Genomic DNA, 16,701 nt, shown 5'->3' with positions numbered 1-16,701 from the left:
GCCTGCCGGGCTGCGTTGACGGGGCGGTTCTGACATGGGGGGCCATCTTCCTCCTGTTCAGCGTGTGAACTCCGTGGGCCTTGAGTTCACTTGTAAGGCTGGTTATACGACCATCGAGATGGTGATGTGTGACATGCTTCGTATCCCGGTGGAAGCTATCTACGGTGTGGAGCTAGTTATGGCCCACCGGGTTGTTATTAAGTTCGTGGTGGAGGAGGAGTACCGGGACTTCCTCCGTCGGTACAGGGGCCGTACGTTGCCGTTGCCAGACGATGCCGGCTCTGTGGCGATTTCGGACTGCAGTGGTGCCCTGACTTTTGTCAGTGTCCATGGTGCACCCCTGGAGTTCCCTGATGACCTCCTCTGGCGTTACTTCGGGGGTTTTGGTACTGTTGTCAGCGTGCAGGTGAACACGCTCATCTCGGGGCGGTATGCTGGGAGGCGAACAAACATTTGCACGTTGGGGATGCGCCTGCGTTCGGATATACCTTCTTCTGTCCGGCTTATGGGATACTACATCCGGGTGTATTATGCCCGGCAGCCTCGTACCTGTTTCCGATGTTGCCTGTTGGGGCATCAGGCTGCCGGGTGCTTCGAGGTCCCTGCTGCTCCTGTCAACTTGTTCCGAGGATTTTCTGCCGCTCCCACTGGCGGCAGTCTCCGGTGATGATGATGAGGAGGTGCACGTCCCATTTGCTGCTGCAGCTGCCCCGGCGGCGCCTGCCGTTCCTCTGGTTGTTGCCGTCCCTCCTTCGGGTATTGAGGTACCGTCGGTTGGTCTGCCTGATCCTGTCGCTGTCCCAGCTGCTCCCGTGGGCCTTCCTGGAGCTCCCTGTGTGACGTCGCTGTCTTCTCCCTCGTCTTCTGATGCTGCGCCTGGCCCTGTGTCCGTGACTCGGGTCCCGGATGTGCTGGGTGCTGGGGTGACTGCGGAGCCTCCTGCAGTGTGTGGCCCGGTTCCCCCTGTGGTAGAGGCTGCTGCTGTTCTGGCGTCGGTTCCTTCGGCTCGTGGTACCCGTGTTTCTGGGTCACTTACCGGCTCTGACGATATCCGGCAGGTGTCCAAACGTTCCCGGCGTTCGTCATCTTCCTGGGCCGACGTTGGTGACTTCAGTGACTGTGGGGCTTCGGGTGTTGACACTGTGGATACGGATATGTCGATGTCTCCGCGGTTCGTGGTGGCGGAGGTCCATGTGCCTGCCGGTGCTGGTGCCTGTGTCTCGGACGTGCCTTCGGTTCTTTCTCCGCCGGGGGACTCTCCACAGTGGGGGGTGGTGGCTTCCGCTGCCAGGGATGGTGTGGACTCTGGTGCTGGGCGTGGCCTGGTGGTGACGTTACGGAAGGATGCGCGCCGTCCGGGTTCCCTGCTGTCGTCTGGTGGTTTGCCTGGGGCCGCGGGTACCCCTATGGTGTGGGTGCGCGTTGGGGCCCTGGGGGACGTGTTGCCGGCGTCTGTGATGCCACCGGGTCACTGGTCGAAGATTGCAGAGTTACTGCTGTCTGACGGACCAGAGTGCTTTCGTGGGGGGCAAGTTCCCTTCCTGTGGGGGGCGAGTGGCGACTTCTCGCCTCATGAGTACTACCATCTGGGTCCCCAGTTTGCAGGTGTTTGTTGCCCCGGTTCCGGATGTTATGGCGTCCCCGGTGGATGGACGAGACCCTTGGCAATGGGTGCTCTGGGAGGCGTTCAATGTAAGGTTCCCGCGGGCCAGGTTCCCGGGCAAGTATGTGCTCTGATTTCCTGTGTATTTGCTCTATGACATGCTGTGTGCCCTTCTGGCTGTTTGTTTGCCCTGTTCTATTATGTGCTTCTGCCTCTCCCTTTGTGCGTAGCTTTGCCGTGTGGCATATTAGTTTCTAGTGCTTGGCGTCACTCGTTTCGCGTTTTGGCTTAGCATTTCGCCTTTTCTGGCTTTGCGATTCACCCTTCACGGGTACGCCGGGGCGCATCCGATCCCACGATCGTCGTCGCCCCTAACTCAACAGCAACAACAACAACAGGGATGGAAACAGCTTTGGGAGTGTAGACCTCAGGGCCCAAGTTCGATTGCTAGTCGTGGCAGAAACAAATAGTCCTAGTTTCTTACACCTGAAGATAATAACAGGTTAAACGCCTCGTTAGTTGGGCCGACGTCACACTTAGGTACTTAGATTACTTCAATTGTGGCAGTTGAACGTGGTAGACATGTACACCTACCCTCCCCCCCATGTACACCTGGCCCCATGTACACCTGGCCCCCATGTACACCTACCCCCCATGTACACCTGCCCCCATGTACACCTGCCCCCATGTACACCTGACCCCCATGTACACCTGGCCCCCATGTACACCTGGCCCCCATGTACACCTGGCCCCCATGTACACCTGCCCCCCATGTACACCTGGCCCATGTACACCTACCCCCCATGTACACCTGGCCCCCATGTACACCTGGCCCCCATTTACACTAGGCCCCATGTACACCTGGCCCCATGTACACCTGGCCCCATGTACACCTGGCCCCATGTACACCTGCCCCCATGTACACCTGGCCCCATGTACACCTGGCCCCATGTACACCTGCCCCCATGTACACCTGGCCCATGTACACCTACCCCCCATGTACACCTGGCCCCCATGTACACCTGGCCCCATGTACACCTGGCCCCATGTACACCTGCCCCCATGTACACCTGGCCCCCATGTACACCTGGCCCCATGTACACCTGGCCCCATGTACACCTACCCCCCATGTACACCTGGCCCCCATGTACACCTGACCCATGTACACCTACCCCCCATGTACACCTACCCCCCATGTACACCTGGCCCCATGTACACCTGGCCCCCATGTACAACTGGCCCCATGTACACCTGGCCCCATGTACACCTGGCCCCCTGAAGGATGTAACCTCCAATCAACGAACACAGGTGTGACGTCGACCAAGCTGACGAGGCGTTTGACCTGTAAACAGAGAGGCTTCATGAAAATATAATTAATAATAATAATAATAACAATAATATCAGATATTATATTAGAAGAAGAAGAAGAATGGAAATAATCGCACAAAACACTATTGTGTGGGAGTCAAAATAATGCTAAAAAAAAAAAAATGGTCGCTTGGTGCGGTAGCAGAGAGGCAGATAATCCAATAATAATGCAATTGACACTCGCCTCTGTGACCTGGAGTGTGTTCCAGCGGCCACACCAAATCTGATTGGGGCGATTCGCCTATTCCGAGAGTCAGCTGATTGATAGAACAGGCGGTGGAGAATCAACTTTGATCTTGCTTGATTAGCCCCCGGGTCGATAGGAGGGGATGTACGTATATGGTAGAGGTTGTGTGGGTGTGTGTCTGTGGGGGCACTTGTGTGTGTCTGTGGGGCACTTGTGTGTGTGTCTGTGGGGCACTTGTGTGCGTGTCTGTGGGGCACTTGTGTGCGTGTCTGTGGGGCACTTGTGTGCGTGTCTGTGGGGCACTTGTGTGCGTGTCTGTGGGGCGCTTGTGTGTGTGTCTGTGGGGCACTTGTGTGTGTGTCTGTGGGGCACTTGTGTGTGTGTCTGTGGGGCACTTCTGTGCGTGTCTGTGGGGCACTTGTGTGCGTGTCTGTGGGGCACTTGTGTGCGTGTCTGTGGGGCGCTTGTGTGTGTGTCTGTGGGGCACTTGTGTGTGTGTCTGTGGGGCACTTGTGTGTGTGTCTGTGGGGCACTTGTGTGTGTGTCTGTGGGGCACTTGTGTGTGTGTCTGTGGGGCACTTGTGTGCGTGTCTGTGGGGCACTTGTGTGTGTGTCTGTGGGGCACTTGTGTGTGTGTCTGTGGGGCACTTGTGTGTGTGTCTGTGGGGCACTTTGTGTGTCTGTGGGGCACTTGTGTGCGTGTCTGTGGGGCACTTGTGTGTGTGTCTGTGGGGCACTTGTGTGTGTGTCTGTGGGGCACTTGTGTGCGTGTCTGTGGGGCACTTGTGTGCGTATCTGTGGGGCACTTGTGTGCGTGTCTGTGGGGCGCTTGTGTGTGTGTCTGTGGGGCACTTGTGTGTGTGTCTGTGGGGCACTTGTGTGTGTGTCTGTGGGGCACTTGTGTGTGTGTCTGTGGGGCACTTGTGTGTGTGTCTGTGGGGCACTTGTGTGTGTGTCTGTGGGGCACTTGTGTGTGTGTCTGTGGGGCACTTGTGTGTGTGTCTGTGGGGCACTTGTGTTGTAACACGGGTTCGGGTTCCTCTCTCTACTTCCTTCTTTCTTTGCCCTCTACCCGTATTCTTACTTTTTATTCTCTACCAAGGGACTCCAAAACTTTTACCAAAGCCAACTCCACGCCACGTGGTCCTAAGACGATTGACCGACTTAGGATTCTACACCCAGTATGACGTGACCTAAGCTCTGAGCAAAACCCTAGAGTCGCCTCTATGCTGCCACCACCAGACCAGCTCTACAGAGCAATGATCGAGGTCTGGATCGATCATGCTAATTAATCAACCTAGGGGCGTGATCCCCACTATATACGATGACCTTGAGTGTGGAATAAATTACACGGTAATGATAATTCCGATTCGATGTTAGAATCAGCGCCCAATAAAACTCTGCCTCGTGTGGACCACGTGACCAGGACAAGTATACACATAACCAAATGGAAACAATAAAAATGCAAATTATTAACTTAATTTATTAAAAGAAAACTAAAACAAAATCTAAAAAGGTTCACTCCCTGTCACTTTAACACTCCCTACTTGACCTGAGTGGCAAATGAGACTATTTCTATAATTAACAATAGCAACTATACCTTGGGCGACCAGCTAGATGTTTTGGCTGGTCTTGGGGAGAGGTAAGATGTTTGACCTCTTATCCCAGCTGCTCCCGTTTCCACACTGATCTCTTCCTTGTCTGGTCTACCCCAGACAAGAACATTGTATCCTTCCGCCTAGTCAAAGTTCTACCCAGTTACTAGCAAGGTTTAAGTTATAACAATTAACCTCTGTTTGTACTGAATTGATCCAGACTGGTTGAATTATTTTACTGAAATAAATTACACAAGCCTCTAACGGCAGAGCTGTTCCCGATCCCCAAAATGGTTAATTGAACTTTGAGAAATACTAGACCTGTCAACCCTGCTGACCTATGACCGCCGGTCACTCCGCCTTAAAAGTTAGATCTGATTCGTGACGTCACTGATGGTGACTTAAACTCAATAATTAGAATACTCTTGATATTGTATCCAGTACTATTATACAATACAATTTTAATGCAAAATGAATAAAGGCTAATTTTCTCTAAATTACTGAATACTATAGGATGATTCATTATACGCAGCTATGAACAAAGATGCCCGCCATTTGTGACTCAGACCTGCTAATTCCCAGGGGACTGGGCGTTGTTGAGAGGTCAGGTCCCTACTCGAACTTCTGGAACCTTCTGGAATAATTCTTACAACAGCCTAGTTTGTTACAACCCCCCCCCCCCCGCACAAGCACTTAGTAAACCTTGTTAATTTGTTAAAATTCACGAGGTTTAGTATCCAAACCCACAATTCAACTCATGCCACAAACAAAAGCTAACCTAACTAATAAAATTTGACAAATAATAGTCCAACATCATAATAAACATGTTCATATTTCATAAATTTCTCAGCTGTCAACTGACAGCAATCCTCCAATATCAGGAAACATACATCCTACCCTTACTGACATAGCTAAATAACATGTCCCTACTCTACCATCAAAAACTAGCTATTAAACTCTTTTGGCTCTTCACTAGCCAAGTTCATGTGTCCTCTAGAGCCGGCCACACCGTGCTCAACCAAACATTAGAGTATATCTTCAGACAACTTTCAGTCATCCGGGAGCGTACTACGGAACTATCAAGTTCACATCCGTGTACTAACCACTCCCCATCAATGTCAACCTTGACATGCTAAGGAACACACCTAACGTTTATTACATGTATCTAAAAATATAAAAAAAATTCCTATACTATATCACAGGTTTCAGCTGACTGTACAGCCAAGTGTTCTCACTCACTAGAAGTGTCAATGTTTATATTGGTCCGCCTCTCCTGTGTTCAAACATTCTGAAAAAAAATAGCACAACATAATTTTCCATAACCGTTTGTTCTGGGCTGAGACAATTACACAGGGCTTCGATATTGATTACTGACCAATTCATAGAGTAAAATTCATATATTATACCAGAATTATTATTTTAAATCTTGTTTTTCAACATTTAAAAAAAGGATTGTGATTCTAACTCTGTTTTTCAACATTTAAACAAAAGTGTCCAGATGTTCTTTACACAGATGTTCAGAGCCAACTTTGTTGTTTTGTATCAATTGTTCATATTGAGTAATCGAAAAAAAAATCGATGCTGCTGGATGCTGAATGTAGTCGCTGACGATGACGGTGTCGATCTTGCTTCTCCCCATGTGTAGACATCAATACCTGGTCCTCTTGTACTCCCATCCGGTACTCCTGAATGACGACAGAGTGTAGTAGAGCTGAGTGCCAAGTGACAGCTGTAGAATACTGTTACTTCGGCCATTAATCTTGCTCTCGACAGTCCACACGCCTTCATATCAATCACAGTTCACACGGCAGTCTTGATGTTAAACTTGACGGCGCAGATGACCACAGCAGAGCAGGACTGGATGTACCAACGGTGTCTCTTAGCAGGAGTGGTGTCAGAAGGTCGTAGAGGCGGGTTGCTTGTTTGCAGAACAGGTGAATCTCGTCTTCCATCATTGCTCACGTCATCTCAGGCGTTTCTTGATGTCACCAGGTTACTAGGCCGTAAACACCAACTGTGTATACCCTCGTACCGCCGACTTTAGGCCAAAGGAAACAATTTTGCGACCTTCTATTGGCGAGTCCCGGTACTCTGTAGGGAAACCGTGCCTTCCACCTGTGACCGCCTTACTTCCGCTTTCTCGTTACTTCAGATGACGTAATCATTAATCTTCCGGCGAAATTCTTGAGTACTGCTACGTGCTTCCATTTCTTGACCTCTCCTCCAACACTGCTGGAATGGCTGCAGTCTTGATGACGCAGCAGGTGGGTAGTGGTGATCTTGAGACAGCTACCCCGGCGTTGTATGGCACCTCCGGTGACTGCTATAATGTGGACAGCTCGCTGGCCCTGACAACCTCGTTAGTGACGTGAGGCGTCGGCCGGGTGACTCTTGGACAGCCTAGTTTGTTACAGTGTGCGTGTCTGTGGGACACTTGTGTGTGTGTCTGTGGGGCACTTGTGTGTGTGTCTGTGGGGCACTTGTGTGTGTGTCTGTGGGGCACTTGTGTGTGTGTGTCTGTGGGGCACTTTGTGTGTCTGTGGGGCACTTGTGTGTGTGTCTGTGGGGCACTTGTGTGCGTGTCTGTGGGGCACTTGTGTGCGTGTCTGTGGGGCACTTGTGTGTGTGTCTGTGGGGCACTTGTGTGCGTGTCTGTGGGGCACTTGTGTGTGTGTCTGTGGGGCACTTGTGTGTGCGTGTCTGTGGGGCACTTGTGTGTGTGTCTGTGGGGCACTTGTGTGTGTGTCTGTGGGGCACTTGTGTGTGTGCCTGTGGGGCACTTGTGTGTGTCTCTGTGGGGCGCTTGTGTGTGTGTCTGTGGGGCACTTGTGTGTGTGTCTGTGGGGCACTTGTGTGTGTGTCTGTGGGGCACTTGTGTGTGTGTCTGTGGGGCACTTGTGTGTGTGTCTGTGGGGCACTTGTGTGTGTGTCTGTGGGGCACTTGTGTGTGTGTCTGTGGGGCGCTTGATTGCGTGTGTCTGTGGGGCACTTGTACGTGTGTCTGTGGGGCACTTGTGTGTGTGTCTGTGGGGCACTTGATTGCGTGTGTCTGTGGGGCTCTTGAGTGCGTGTGTCTGTGGGGCACTTGTGTGTGTGTCTGTGGGGCACTTGTGTGTGTGTCTGTGGGGCGCTTGATTGCGTGTGTCTGTGGGGCACTTGTGCGTGTGTCTGTGGGGCGCTTGATTGCGTGTGTCTGTGGGGCTCTTGAGTGCGTGTGTCTGTGGGGCGCTTGAGTGCGTGTGTCTGTGGGGCGCTTGAGTGCGTGTGTCTGTGGGGCACTTGAGTGCGTGTGTCTGTAGGGCACTTGAGTGCGTGTGTCTGTGGGGCGCTTGATTGCGTGTGTCTGTGGGGCTCTTGAGTGCGTGTGTCTGTGGGGCGCTTGAGTGCGTGTGTCTGTGGGGCGCTTGAGTGCGTGTGTCTGTGGGGCACTTGAGTGCGTGTGTCTGTAGGGCACTTGAGTGCGTGTGTCTGTGGGGCGCTTGAGTGCGTGTGCTCGTGTCTGTAAGCGTTATAGCAACATCTTATCCTTAGAGTACTTCCTTGAAGCCTCGAAGAAAGCTTCAGAGAGTACTCAGAAGCCAAGGAAAGCTTTAGAGAGTACTCAGAAGCCAAGCAAAGCTTCAGAGAGTACTCTGAAGCCAATTAAAGCTTCAGAGAGTACTCAGAAGCCAAGGAAAGCTTTAGAGAGTACTCAGAAGCCAAGCAAAGCTTCAGAGAGTACTCTGAAGCCAATTAAAGCTTCAGAGAGTACTCAGAAGCCAAGGAAAGCTTCAGAGAGTACTCAGATACCAAGCAAAGCTTCAGAGAGTACTCAGAAACCAAGCAAAGCTTCAGAGAGCACTCAGAAACCAAGGAAAGCTTCAGAGTACTCATAAGCCAAGGAAAGCTTCAGAGAGTACTCAGAAGCCAAGGAAAGCTTCAGAGAGTACTCACTACCAAGGAACGAACTGAAGATTTATCATTAATACCTGGAGAAAAGTTTGAGTATACCTTAAGTATACCTGGAGTGTCCCTTGAGTATACCTGGAGTGTCCCTTGAGTATACCTGGAGTGTCCCTTGAGTATACCTGGAGTGTCCCTTGAGTATACCTGGAGTGTCCCTTGAGTATACCTGGAGTGTCCCTTGAGTATACCTGGAGTGTCCCTTGAGTATACCTGGAGTGTCCCTTGAGTATACCTCGAGTGGGTTCTGACAGTTCCTTTACTCTCCAAGCCCAGGCTAGGGGCCAGGGTATGCTTGTGGGGAGCTTGATCACACACACTGTTGCTTCCAGCCAACTGGAAAATTATATACAAAATATATATTGGATATCAATTTATGCGAAAGAGGAGTAAAGTGAGGCAATTATGAGGAGAGAGGTATGGTGAGGTAATTATGAGAAGGTAAGGTGAGGTAATTATGAGGAGAGAGGTAAGGTGAGGTAATTATGAGAAGGTAAGGTGAGGTAATTATGAGGAGAGAGGTAAGGTGAGGTAATTATGAGGAGAGAGGTAAGGTGAGGAAATTATGAGGAGAAAGCACTTAGCATTATGAGTTTATAAGACTTTGAAGGGATATGTGGACAAGATGCTGGGATATGAGGGCCAGGAGCTGGGATATGAGGACAAGGAGCTGGGATATGAGGACAAGGAGCTGGGATATGAGGGCAAGGAGCTGGGATATGAAGACAAGGAGCTGGGATATGAGGGCAAGGAGCTGGGATATGAGGGCCAGGAGCTGGGATATGAGGACAAGGAGCTGGGATATGAGGGCAAGGAGCTGGGATATGAAGACAATGAGCTGGGATATGAGGGCAAGGAGCTGGGATATGAGGGCCAGGAGCTGGGATATGAGGACAAGGAGCTGGGATATGAGGACAAGGAGCTGGGATATGAGGACAAGGAGCTGGGATATGAGGACAAGGAGCTGGGATATGAAGACAAGGAGCTGGGATATGAGGACAAGGAGCTGGGATATGAGGACAAGGAGCTGGGATATGAGGACAAGGAGCTGGGATATGAGGAAAAGGAGCTGGGATATGAGGACAAGGAGCTGGGATATGAGGGCAAGGAGCTGGGATATGAGGACCAGGAGCTGGGATATGAGGACAAGGAGCTGGGATATGAGGGCAAGGAGCGGGGATATGAAGACAAGGAGCTGGGATATGAGGGCAAGGAGCTGGGATATGAGAGCCAGGAGGTGGGATATGAGGACAAGGAGCTGGGATATGAGGGCAAGGAGCTGGGATATGAAGACAAGGAGCTGGGATATGAGGGCAAGGAGCTGGGATATGAGGGCCAGGAGCTGGGATATGAGGACAAGGAGCTGGGATATGAGGACAAGGAGCTGGGATATGAGGACAAGGAGCTGGGATATGAGGACAAGGAGCTGGGATATGAGGACAAGGAGCTGGGATATGAGGACAAGGAGCTGGGATATGAGGACAAGGAGCTGGGATATGAGAACAAGGAGCTGGAATATGAGAACAAGGAGCTGGGATATGAGGACAAGGAGCTGGGATATGAAGACAAGGAGCTGGGATATGAGGACAAGGAGCTGGGATATGAGGACAAGGAGCTGGGATATGAGGACAAGAAGCTGGGATATGAGGACAAGGAGCTGGGATATGAGAACAAGGAGCTGGGATATGAAGACAAGGAGCTGGGATATGAAGACAAGGAGCTGGGAAATTAGGACAAGGAGCTGGGATATGAGGACAAGGAGCTGGGATATGAGAACAAGGAGCTGGGATATGAGGACAAGGAGCTGGGATATGAAGACAAGGAGCTGGGAAATTAGGACAAGGAGCTGGGATATGAGAACAAGGAGCTGGGATATGAGGACAAGGAGCTGGGATATGAAGACAAGGAGCTGGGAAATTAGGACAAGGAGCTGGGAAATTAGGACAAGGAGCTGGAATATGAGGCTAGAGTGAATGAACGGCACCCAACCACCATATGACCTTAGGGGATCGAACGCCGACCCTGCAATAATCGAAAGGGTTATAATCAAATTGGATTATAATTATTATACGAAATAATCATTTTAGCGTTGATTTTAATTCACGCTTCCAAGCCAACTCAATTTCAGCCATTTCCAAATCTGCGATTTTTTCCGAGCGCGCTAATCTCTCATCTCTTAACATTCCAAACAATGTCTTTTTCGTCAAACTTTTTTTTTCCCAATAATCGATAGAAGAGAATAAAAAAAGTCTTTCATACCCTCAGTTGGAGAGTGTTGCCACCCCGTGATCTTCATAATTACTAATTATAGCAATTCTGCATTAGGTTACATTATATATAATTTAGATATTGATCAATTAGTGTCTAATAAACATGTCATTGAGTTCACCTACTCTTTTTTTAAATTATTTGTGTATTTTTTTGTTAGATTATGGAGCAATTTTTGGGCTGGTGTTGCCATATGAGGGTCAAGGGCTGTTTTATATTCACTCCGACGTGAGTAATTATGACTCATTGATGTTCATAAGTTTTTTTTTTATCATGTTTTCTGCACTTTTTTGTTGCTATTATAAAGTTGGAGTTTTGCTTTTGTTGTCGATGTTGCTCTAGTGACGTCAAAGTTATATTTGAGAATGAATAACTCTTTGTGTGTTGAATGAGTGTTTTGCATTTTTTTCCATATCACTTGAATAAAGATGAATGAAAGTGGTTATATTTTGTGTTTATTATCGTGTGTGTGTGTGTGTACTCTCCCACCCTAAAGCACTCATTACTATCTGATTCACCCTAATGTACCTGTTCACCTAGCAGGAAATAGGTACCTGGGGTAGTTAGACAACGGTTGTAGGGGTTGTACCCTTAAGGGGAGGGGGGGCAGTGTAGTTCCACCTTTAGGGGGGGAGGGGGGCAAGTGTCGGGTGACCTCAATGCAAGCCTAAAGTATATATATACACAGGCTTCCTGTCCCCCAGAAAACGAAATTGTATTATTTGTTCTACTGTAATGTCCTAACAAGTGATTATTTGATTGATTGATGAAGATTAAGCCAGCCACGAGGTGGCACGGGCATGAATAGCCCCGTAATCACCTCATTTCGTGTGTATAGAAATATGTATGTCGATAACATGTCTCCTCTGCTCCTTCCATCCTCCAGTGGTGTGCTGAACTCTCTTTGCCAGCAGTCATCAAGCACTGAACTATCCACTAACGAAACCTGTACATCTTTCCTCAATCATGGCGGCTCAGTTTACATTAATTAAACAGTTTACGAGCCCCGAAGCACTAGGAGTTTGTTTATAATAATAATAACAACCCTGGTTTAATAACCCTACTTAACACAATAACTACCACTGTTATAGTGATAACAAGTCTAATATTTCTTCTAAAACAAAAATTAAATCAAATCAATTACAAGACAAAAATAATTCAGATCGTAGTTTACATAAATAATAATAAGAACATCAAATAATAATAATAATAATAATGGTGAAATTTTCAAAAGACTGGAGCCAGACTCCGCTTGTAAACACAGCCTCTGGACACTGCTCGAATTATCAGTCTTTCGCTTTCAAAAAAATGACAAAAAACTAAAACAGAGACAAACAGACAAGCAGAGCATAATTTACGTTTAATGGGCACTCGCGGCGTGCCACACATACACACAAAAACACACAAATGAGTTATGAATTCTCTCCTCAATTATCTCCCAAAAAAACTATTAAATTTCGTGTTGGTAATTGTTGGGAGAAAGTTGTGATTGGTATGATGACACGTGGTCATGGTATATATGTGGGCAGGTACATGATGGTATATATGTGGGCAGGTACATGTTGGGCAGGTACATGATGGTATATATATGTGGGCAGGTACATGTTGGGCAGGTACATGATGGTATATATATGTGGGCAGGTACATGTTGGGCAGGTACATGTTGGGCAGGTACATGATGGTATATATATGTGGGCAGGTACATGATGGTATATATATGTGGGCAGGTACATGTTGGGCAGGTACATGTTGGGCAGGTACATGATGGGCAGGTACATGTTGGGCAGGTACATGTTGGGCAGGTACATGATGGTATATATATGTGGGCAGGTACATGTTGGGCAGGTACATGTTGGGCAGGTACATGTTGGGCAGGTACATGTTGGGCAGGTACATGATGGTATATATGTGGGCAGGTGCATGTTGGGCAGGTACATGTTGGGCAGGCACATGTTGGGCAGGCACATGATGGTATATATGTGGGCAGGTACATGTTGGGCAGGCACATGTTGGGCAGGTACATGTTGGGCAGGCACATGTTGGGCAGGTACATGTTGGGCAGGTACATGTTGGGCAGGCACATGATGGTATATCTGTGGGCAGGTACATGTTGGGCAGGTACATGATGGGCAGGTACATGTTGGGCAGGTACATGTTGGGCAGGCACATGATGGTATATATGTGGGCAGGTACATGTTGGGCAGGTACATGTTGGGCAGGTGCATGTTGGGCAGGTACATGATGGTATATATGTGGGCAGGTACATGTTGGGCAGGTACATGATGGTATATATGTGGGCAGGTACATGTTGGGCAGGTGCATGTTGGGCAGGTACATGTTGGGCAGGTACATGATGGTATATATGTGGGCAGGTACATGTTGGACAGGTGCATGTTGGGCAGGTACATGTTGGGCAGGCACATGATGGTATATATGTGGGCAGGTACATGTTGGGCAGGTGCATGTTGGGCAGGTGCATGATGGGCAGGTACATGATGGTATATATGTGGGCAGGTACATGTTGGGCAGGTGCATGTTGGGCCGGTACATGTTGGGCAGGCACATGATGGTATATATGTGGGCAGGTACATGTTGGGCAGGTACATGATGGTATATATGTGGGCAGGTACATGTTGGGCAGGTACATGATGGTATATATATGTGGGCAGGTACATGATGGTATATATATGTGGGCAGGTACATGTTGGGCAGGTACATGATGGTATATATGTGGGCAGGTACATGTTGGGCAGGTACATGATGGGCAGGTACATGTTGGGCAGGTACATGATGGGCAGGTACATGATGGTATATATGTGGGCAGGTACATGTTGGGCAGGTGCATGTTGGGCAGGTACATGTAGGGCAGGTACATGTTGGGCAGGCACATGATGGTATATATGTGGGCAGGTACATGTTGGGCAGGTACATGTTGGGCAGGTACATGTTGGGCAGGTACATGTTGGGCAGGTACATGTTGGGCAGGTACATGTTGGGCAGGTACATGTTGGGCAGGTACATGTTGGGCAGGTACATGATGGGCAGGCACATGTTGGGCAGGCACATGATGGTATATATGTGGGCAGGTACATGTTGGGCAGGTACATGTTGGGCAGGTACATGTTGGGCAGGTACATGATGGGCAGGTACATTATGGGCAGGCACATGTTGGGCAGGTACATGATGGTATATATATGTGGGCAGGTACATGTTGGGCAGGTACATGATGGGCAGGTACATGTTGGGCAGGTACATGTTTGGCAGGCACATGTTGGGCAGGTTCATGTTGGGCAGGTACATGTTGGGCAGGCACATGATGGTATATATATGTGGGCAGGTACATGTTGGGCAGGTACATGATGGGCAGGTACATGTTGGGCAGGTACATGTTGGGCAGGTACATGTTGGGCAGGTGCATGTTGGGCAGGCACATGATGGTATATATGTGGGCAGGTACATGTTGGGCAGGTACATGATGGGCAGGTGCATGTTGGGCAGGTACATGTTGGTATATATGTGGGCAGGTACATGTTGGGCAGGTACATCATGGTATATATGTGGGCAGGTACATGTTGGGCAGGTACATGTTGGGCAGGTACATCATGGTATATATATGTGGGCAGGTACATGTTGGGCAGGTACTCTCTTGGTGTGTGTGTGTGTGGCCACCTGGTGATGGTAGAGCTCTCTTGGTGTGTGTGTGTGTGGCCACCTGGTGATGGTAGAGCTCTCTTGGTGTGTGTGTGTGTGGCCACCTGGTGATGGTAGAGCTCTCTTGTTGTGTGTGTGGCCACCTGGTGATGGTAGAGCTCTCTTGGTGTGTGTGTGTGTGTGGCCACCTGGTGATGGTAGAGCTCTCTTGGTGTGTGTGTGTGGCCACCTGGTGATGGTAGAGCTCTCTTGGTGTGTGTCTGTGTGTGTGGCCACCTGGTGATGATAGAGCTCTCTTGTTGTGTGTCTGTGTGTGTGGCCACCTGGTGATGGTAGAGCTCTCTTGGTGTGTCTGTGTGGCCACCTGGTGATGGAAGAGCTCTCTTGGTGTGTGTGTGTGGCCACCTGGTGATGGTAGAGCTCTCTTGGTGTGTGTCTGTGTGTGTGGGCACCTGGTGATGGTAGAGCTCTCTTGGTGTGTCTGTGTGGCCACCTGGTGATGGTAGAGCTCTCTTGGTGTGTGTCTGTGTGTGGCCACCTGGTGATGGTAGAGCTCTCTTGTTGTGTGTGTGGCCACCTGGTGATGGTAGAGCTCTCTTGGTGTGTGTGTGTGTGGCCACCTGGTGATGGTAGAGCTCTCTTGGTGTGTGTGTGTGTGGCCACCTGGTGATGGTAGAGCTCTCTTGGTGTGTGTGGCCACCTGGTGATGGTAGAGCTCTCTTGGTGTGTGTGTGTGTGGCCACCTGGTGATGGTAGAGCTCTCTTGGTGTGTGTGTGTGGCCACCTGGTGATGGTAGAGCTCTCTTGGTGTGTGTCTGTGTGGCCACCTGGTGATGGTAGAGCTCTCTTGGTGTGTGTGGCCACCTGGTGATGGTAGAGCTCTCTTGGTGTGTGTCTGTGTGGCCACCTGGTGATGGTAGAGCTCTCTTGGTGTGTGTGTGTGGCCACCTGGTGATGGTAGAGCTCTCTTGGTGTGTGTGTGTGTGTGTGTGGCCACCTGGTGATGGTAGAGCTCTCTTGTTGTTTGTCTGTGTGTGTGGCCACCTGGTGATGGTAGAGCTCTCTTGGTGTGTCTGTGTGGCCACCTGGTGATGGTAGAGCTCTCTTGGTGTGTGTGTGTGGCCACCTGGTGATGATAGAGCTCTCTTGGCGTGTGTGTGTGGCCACCTGGTGATGGTAGAGCTCTCTTGGTGTGTGTGTGTGTGTGGCCACCTGGTGATGGTAGAGCTCTCTTGTTGTGTGTGTGTGTGGCCACCTGGTGATGGTAGAGCTCTCTTGGTGTGTGTGTGTGTGGCCACCTGGTGATGGTAGAGCTCTCTTGGTGTGTGTGTCTGTGTGTGTGGCCACCTGGTGATGGTAGAGCTCTCTTGTTGTGTGTCTGTGTGTGTGGCCACCTGGTGATGGTAGAGCTCTCTTGTTGTGTGTCTGTGTGTGTGGCCACCTGGTGATGGTAGAGCTCTCTTGGTGTGTGTGTGTGTGGCCACCTGGTGATGGTAGAGCTCTCTTGGTGTGTGTGTGTGGCCACCTGGTGATGGTAGAGCTTTTTTATTATCTGTGTGGCCAATTGAGATCAAGTATTGACAGTTTTGGGTTGGAACTCGTTGATGTTTTCCATATTGACGTCGCTGTCTTAACAGTCAATGTCTGTAATCAACCCGTTAGGTATTCCTTCTCCCAACTGAGTGTTCTCTCAGGAACTCCAGACTTGTCGTCCAAACCTTCTAATGTGCCACTGTGTCGAGGGCTTCACGACAGTCACACAAAATACAGTCAACCTCTCCTTACTCATCCTGGCGGACCATGAACCTCAAGGAGGGTCTCCATGGACGATTGGCCTTCACTGAGCCACACGTTATTGAATTATTTCCTGACTGTCGTGTCAAGCACCATGCATGGCAAAGCTGATAAACTCAACGCATGCCAAGACTCTCGAGGTAAGACTGTCAGGCACCCTGCATGACAAGGCTATGCACAGCGTTGCATATCTCTTTTTCATGCCTACGACTATATTCATGCAATGTGACTAATTTGCATACGGCAGATGGCTCGCTAAAGCTATTTAAGATGCAGCAGCTCTCGGAGCAATG

At 49.7% G+C, this 16,701-nt stretch overlaps 1 protein-coding gene across 1 annotated transcript; it reads left to right on the top strand.

Moving 5' to 3' along the window:
- Positions 1-1,154: 1,154 nt before the first annotated feature.
- LOC138351828 (salivary glue protein Sgs-3-like) lies at positions 1,155-8,628 on the top strand. Its single transcript, XM_069303841.1, has 2 exons — positions 1,155-1,203; positions 8,285-8,628. The coding sequence occupies exons 1-2, from the start codon at positions 1,155-1,157 to the stop codon at positions 8,626-8,628; spliced, it is 393 nt and encodes a 130-aa protein (XP_069159942.1).
- Positions 8,629-16,701: the final 8,073 nt, after the last annotated feature.

Source organism: Procambarus clarkii, chromosome 51 (assembly GCF_040958095.1).
Source record: "Procambarus clarkii isolate CNS0578487 chromosome 51, FALCON_Pclarkii_2.0, whole genome shotgun sequence".
Classification (NCBI taxonomy): domain Eukaryota; kingdom Metazoa; phylum Arthropoda; class Malacostraca; order Decapoda; family Cambaridae; genus Procambarus; species Procambarus clarkii.
Note: the sequence above shows the minus strand (reverse complement) of the source record. Positions and strands in the feature narration are given on the sequence as shown.